General features: G+C 40.2%; 1 protein-coding gene across 1 annotated transcript; it reads left to right on the top strand.

The window, feature by feature from the left end:
* The first annotated feature begins 5635 nt into the window (after positions 1 to 5635).
* Positions 5636 to 6013, top strand: LOC143533959 (uncharacterized). The gene has a single exon (XM_077028581.1). It carries the CDS (start codon positions 5636 to 5638, stop codon positions 6011 to 6013), a length of 378 nt encoding a protein of 125 aa, XP_076884696.1.
* Positions 6014 to 7246: the final 1233 nt, after the last annotated feature.

The following is a 7246-nucleotide window of genomic DNA, read 5'->3' as shown; positions in this document are numbered from 1 at the left end:
TGTCTTCAAACAACAAGAATCACGTCCAGATCCTCGAGTTGTCCAGATCCGAACCAAACCCGAAGCCAAAGGTGAGTTTTAGCCAACATGTTTAAGTTTTGTGGTTGAGTTCGACATGCAAATTGATATCTTAGTAGATCGGGTTGAAAGATGTAAGAAAAACATAAACTTGGTGAGTCATAGCCTCACGGGTATGATATGGACAAAAAGGTGATGTTCGGACCTCATAAAACACGGGTATACAAAGTTGGTACAACCCAAAACCCATAAAAAGGGTAAAATCGGGTCCTAAGGAGGAAACAAGGAGAAAAATGGCTTTAAAATGGTAAAAACGAAGAAAGGCAGGTATTTCGCTTCGCTCAGCCGTGAGAAGCGAAACAGGTATTTCGCTTCGCTCAACCGTGAGAAGCGAAAAAGGTATTTTAATTCACTCAGCCATGAGAAGCGAAACAGGTACTTCGCTTCGCTCATCCGTGAGAAGCGAAACAGGTATTTCGCTTCGCTCAGCCGTGAGAAGCGAAACAGGTATTTCAGTTCACTCAGCCGTGAGAAGCGAAAAGTTATGCGAAGCGAAATTCTATGCGAAAATAAAATTTTTCCGAGCTGACCTGGCAGCTCAACCCCAGCCAGGGGCTCTGCCCCTTGGACCCTGCTAGGGGCTGCCGCCCCTAGACCCCGCTACCAGGGGCGCTGCCCCCGAACCCCCGTTAGTTGAGGGTTTCATTAACTTAGATGTAAGAAGTAGTAGTAATGGTTAATTGAAGCGCGTAATGTATTGTACAGTTAGCCGTGCACAGCTAAGGAAGGGCATTACCATTGATGGTGAGAGAAATCGTCACAAGGTGAGTTCTAGCCCCATTTCTCTATAAGATGGTTTCGGGGCTATGTGCATACTTGTGAGAATAGTAATATATATACACTTATACGCTTAACGTGAATGATTAATGCAAGAATGAAAGAAATATATATATATCTATGTGATTAACATAACTGATTAATGTAAGAATGAAAGAAAGAGGTTAGAACTTGCATATGATAGTTGTTTAACTTAACATGGTTGTAAGAATCTAGAAGGAATGTGAAGTAAGAGTCAGGGTGGCAGGCCCTTCTAATACCTGGGCAAGAATAGTAAGAGTCAGGGTGGCAGACCCTTCTAATACCTAGGCAAGAATAGTAAGAGTCAAGGTGGCAGGCCCTTCTAATACCTGGGCAAGAATAGAGTGGCCGACTCTACTATATCGGTGCAAGAAGTCGGGTGGCAGACCCTTATAATATCTGTGCAAGAAGTTGGGTGGCAGACCCTTATAATATCTGTGCAAGAATGTATGTATAATTGTATGTTTGTAAGAATGTGTAAGAGTAGTACGAATAATACTTGTATGGAAATGAAAGAATGTGTAAGAATAATCATGTAAACTGTTAAACTAGAACTCACTCAGCGTAGCTGACTATTAGTATGCACGCAGGTGAATAGGATGCGACGGGTTGCTTGAGGGAAGACACGTGGCAACAAAGTGAAGACTGGCATCGAAGAAAAGGAGATTCACGTATCGTTTCGTTACCTTTTAAGACTTAATGTATTTTGTTTAAAAACAAGCACTCATGTTATGTAAGAATGTTTAATATTATGTATTCCGCGAAAAGTTTTTAATTTACTCTGATTTTAGAACTGTGTTTATGAGTAAATCCAACGCCAAAGTAGGGTTTCCGGGAACAGGGCCTTACAGTTAACAGCTGACTTAAGCTGGATTTGGAACATCGGCTTCTTTAGGAAGAAAAGGAGGACTTGGGTTTTCCAAAATAAACAATAACATGATCATGCCATTCGAAAGACATGATCATGTTTGTCTTGAATTTTCATATAAACCCACCAGAATACTCATAATTTGCCAAATACCCTAGGCATTCACAAAATCACGTGTAAGTATATAATTCCACTAATTTTCATTAAATTTCCACTAAACATGTGTGAAACGAGATAAAGAATGTGCAATAAATATGTATAATTTTGGGCACATCAACTGCTAACCTAAATATCTGTAAGGTGATAGGTTATTGATAAATCTTTATTATTTAATCTTGCTAGATTTAGTTCTTCGTAAGGAGTCCGTCTAGGTTTGATTATTTATTATTATCTATTGAGTCAATTGAATATATTAGACTGCCTTTGATTTCCGCGCTGTAAGGTAAGATTTCGTATAAAGGAACTAGTTTGTAATTAATTAGGTCACCGCAAGGAATCTTGATTTTAAATACTGGTGAGTTGTAACAACTAGGAAAAATCCATAATTATTTTGTGCCAAATATGTTAACTTTGAAAGTTGTGGAATCAAAAATAATAAGTAATGGGAGAAATGATATAAAACAAATAGAATATCTCATGTAAAGGAAGTAAGGAAATTTCATCCCACATGGAAAGATGGAAGAAAATGGAAGCATTCCACATAGGTATACATAAGGAAGAAAACTTCCATCCCATATGGAAACAAGAAAAGAAATGGAAGCTATTTATAAGAAAAGCAAGTTTCCATAGTAATATTCTTATGTGGCTAACTACTCTCCATAAGTCCTAGAGGAGGGTGCGAAGCACCCGACGCGCACAGCGCACGAACACGAACTCGAAAACGGACACGGACTCGGACTTTGACTTGGGCGATGGGAGTAATGTGGCGTTTTGATACAAGGACTGAATATGAAAATATGAAATACTTACCTTCAAGAAACGCGAAGGATCAGACTTCAAGTCTTCGCGCTACGCGAAAGACAAAATAACATAAACCGACTTTGAGTAACTTCGCGCGACGTGAAGATATGGTTCTGGATTTATGACACGTGTGGACATGTGGAGAAACGTAGCAGCACGAGGTGACACGTGGCAACGCGCCTGATGACTCAGCCAATTTATGGCAGTTCGCGCGACGCGAAGTTACAGAATTTCAGCTATAAATAGAGAGGTGTTTGGCACTTCATAACTCACACCGAAATATTCCACTTTCATACGTTTACCTCAGGAAGTGTGCCAATCTCGTAGTTAGTGCCAAGCTCTGAAGCTCTAACAATCTAAGCTCTAGAACGCGATAAAGAGTAAAATTGCTGCCCGATCAGTCATAGGCATTTAACTCCAAATACCCGTAAGAGGTAGGGATTCTGATTAAATTATTATTATTATTATTGTTATTATTATTATTATTATTATTATTATTATTATTATTATAGTTTAAACCATAGTCGGGGGTATAGCCCAAACCTTGATCACTGTTAAGTATAACTTTTCATAAGCAAAGGTTATAGTTAAATGTTGTTTCTTCATAATTAAGAAACGTAATCATTCACATGCAAAAGATATAGTTAAAATAGTATTTCTTAAATGATTAAGAAATATACTATTCATTCACAACGGTTATAGTTAAAGTAATTTTCTTTTTGAAGAAGAAACCTGGTTTAGATGTTTCTTCCTGAAGAAGAAACCTGGCATATAAATGATGAATAAATAAAAGGACTAAATGTTCAAATGCTTTATACAAAAAAATTAATTGTCAAGGTAAAAGCTATACAAAACAGACTACGGGTCTGAAGCTAGATCGTTGATCTAGATATTTATACAAATGTTATGCTCGTACTATAGGTCCGAGAAAACAATCAATCAATCAAGCAGAAATCAGAAAATAGGAATCAGTAACAGAAACTGATTTACAAACAGGGGTCAGTAACAGAAACTGATCATAAATAGGAATCAGTGTCAAAAACTGATTACAATCATAAAAGGTGAATACGCCCTAAACTTTTATAACTCTTTTAGAGCCTGAACTAATTTTAAGGTACCAACATTCCCTTTTTTCCCTCCGTACCAACATTCCACACCTGCAATCTCGCCGGCGGCGTCATCGGAACAGTTCCCAGCTCCGGGTAAGTACTCTCCTCTACTCCTCCCTTGTCTCCATCGCAGGTCTCCACAAGCCACCACCCCGTCACCGTTTGAAAAACAAGGTAGCAAGGCACCGTAAGACGGACGGCAGAACCAGGGGTAATTTCTCCACCGGAGACACTACGACTATTTCCAGCATCTTCACAGTGATATCACTTGCATTTCGGCAACAGGGGTAAATTCTGGTGGCGCTTTGCTGCTCCGGTTAAACACAAAGAGCGAGATATAACCGCTACATCCCGTTTTCCGACGTATACCACTACCGTCTCTCTCGTTTTGGGAGGGCAAAACCAGGTCACTCTTATCCAAAATTTTTGAAAAATTTTATTTTATTATATACTAAATAATATTTAAACAAAATAATTTGGTAGAATCATGTATTTTGTAAGATAAACATATGGTAATCTAAAATATTAACCCGGCACATTTTTGACGAAATCCACCACTCATTTTCTTGGTCAACCCCTTAAGAAAAGCACACTTATTTTATACTAGATATTTTTATCTCATAATCACATATATTATTACAAAATATTTTTGTTTTCTAAAACAAAAGGTCATAATAATAAAGCCTAAATAACTTATTTTATTTTTCATTTGTTTGGTAACATATCCCCGTAGGTTCTTGTACTTCGCGGGCGACAACCGGGAGTGAGGTGTGTGTGAGAGCATGCTTTTTTACCTATACTACGTGTACTCGTGTGCTCGCGTTTACAAACTTTCCGTGTACTTGTGTGTTTAGTTACAATCATTTACGGTAGGAGCTATGATTTGTCCTTGAGATTGTGTTCGAGAGGTGCAGGTAGGGTAGGAAATGGGAATGATAGGAGGTATACATTGCGTGTAGGTTCTTGGAATGTAGGCACCTTAAATGGTAAGTTGTTGGAGTTGGTAGATGTACTTAAAAAGCGTAGGGTACATATAGCGTGTCTTCAAGAAACTAGGTGGAAAGGGCATAAATAGGCCGAGTGCAATGGGTATAAGTTGTGGTATTCAGGGTCTAATGGGGCTAGGAATGGGGTGGGTTTTCTAGTGTCTAAAGAATTGCACTCAAATGTGGTAGAGGTCATAAGGCATAACGATAGGATTATGGTGCTTAGGCTAGTACTAGGGTTAGAAGTAGTTGTGGTGGTATGTGCTTACGCGCCACATATAGGACTAGGAGATCAAGAAAAGAAAGAGTTTTGGGATAGTTTAGATGCAGTTGTAGGGGCCATACCTAGGAATGAAACAATTTGTATAGGGGGTGATTTTAATGGACACATTGGGATGGAGAGGGATGGTTTTGACACCGTACATGGGGGGTTCGGTTTTGGTAATAGGAATGAGTCAGGCACAGATCTTCTAGACTTCGCGGTGGCTCACGACTTGGGTATCATAAACTCATTCTTTAAAAAGAGGGATTCACATCTGATTACGTTTAGCAGCGGGGGACGCAATATGCAGATAGACTATTTATTGATTAGGCAAGGAGATCGACGTCGGTGGAAGGACTGCAAAGTTATACCTTGGGAGACAGTAGTAACACAACATCGATTGTTAGTGGCGGATATAGAGATGAGAAACAGGCTGCCCGGAAGGGAGAAGAAATGCACACCCAGGATTTGTTGGAGAAATTTAAAGGATGACAAATCTCCTCTTTTCAAGAATAGAGTGCTCTTGCCGACACTAGTTGGACTAAATGGGGATGCAAGCCAGATGTGGTAGGCTATGGCAACAAAGATTACTCAAGTAGCTAAGGAGACACTCGGGGTCACAACGGGAATGATATGCGAACATAAGGAGTCATGGTGGTGGAATAAGGATGTGCAAGACAAGATAAAGGATAAACAAGAGAGTTTTAGAGAGCTTATTAGGTCCACAGACGAAGCGAAGAGAGTGGGTTTGAGGGATGCTTATAGAAAGGCAAAGAAAGAAGCAAAAAAGGTGGTGGTGGAAGCAAAGAACACAGCCTATAAACGGATGTATGAACGACTAGAAACAAAAGAGGGGGAGCATCATATGTTCAAAATTGCTAATGCTAGGGAGCGTAAGAGGCAATATTTAGAGGCTGTGAAGTTCATAAAGGGGAGGATGGACGAGTGCTAGTCAAAGAGCAGGACATCAAGCTGAGATGGCAAACCTACTTCCACGGTCTTTTCAACAACGGGAGGGCCTACCATGGCGAAAACGAGAACACAAAGACAACAACGAAATATTTGCTATTGTCGGCGCATCACACAGGAGGAGGTGAAAACTGCTTTAAGGAAGATGGGAAGGGCAAAGGCGATTGGCCCAGACAACATACCTATAGAAGCATGGAGATGTTTGGGAGAGGAATGAGTCTTATGGTTAACTAATTTGTTCAATATTATCTTTAAAACTGGTAAGATGCCAGATCAATGGAGGAGTAGTGTTGTAGTCCCTATCTATAAGAACAAAGGAGATGCTCAATGTTGTGGAAACTATAGAGGAATTAAGTTGCTAAGCCATACTATGAAACTATGGGAAAGAATTATTGAGGCTAGAATTAGACGGGAAACTCAGGTTACGGTAAACCAATTTGGATTCATGCCGGGGCGATCTACTACGGAGGCGATACATATACTAAGAAGATTGATGGAAAAGTATAGAGACAAAAAACAAGATCTGCATATGGTGTTCATTGACCTAGAAAAGGCGTATGATAGTGTGCCACGTCAACTGCTTTGGGATAGCCTTGAGGGTAGAGGTGTACCCAGGATATATGTAGACATAGTTCGGGATATGTATGCTAAGACTGAAACAATCGTCCGTTCGCCTATGGAGGATACTGCCTCCCTCCCGGTGGAGATAAGCCTCCATCAAGGTTCAGCGTTGAGCCCCTTTCTTTTTGCAGTAGTCCTAGAAGAGCTATCAAAGTTGATTCAAGAGATAATCCCATGGTGCATGATCTTCGCAGACGATATTGTGCTAGTTGCCGAGAGTAAACAAGATCTAAATAGGAGGCTAGAGGAATGGCGAGTGGATTTAGAGAGGAAAGGCCTAAAAATTAGTCGCTCAAAGACCGAGTATCTCCACTGTGACTTTAGTGGGGTAAATGGCAACGAGGAGATCCAAATCACCATCGAAGGCCAAACGGTACCGCAAACAACAAAGTTTAAGTATTTAGGGTCGTTTGTCCAGAGTGACGGGGGCATAGATAGTGATGTGAACAATCGCGTCCAGGTAGGTTGGTGTAGATGGAGAGCAGCTACAGGAGTTTTGTGTGACAGGAGGTTCCCAACTAAATTAAAGGGGAAATTTTATAGGGTTGCCATTCGACTGGCAATGTTGTATGGAACAGATTGTTGGGCCATTAAG

The sequence above is a fragment of the Bidens hawaiensis genome, unplaced genomic scaffold (genome assembly GCF_021521415.1).
Source record: "Bidens hawaiensis isolate Kalapana, Puna unplaced genomic scaffold, B.hawaiensis_p1.1 tig00000760_1, whole genome shotgun sequence".
NCBI lineage: Eukaryota > Viridiplantae > Streptophyta > Magnoliopsida > Asterales > Asteraceae > Bidens > Bidens hawaiensis.
This window is presented reverse-complemented; position numbering and strand designations above follow the sequence as displayed.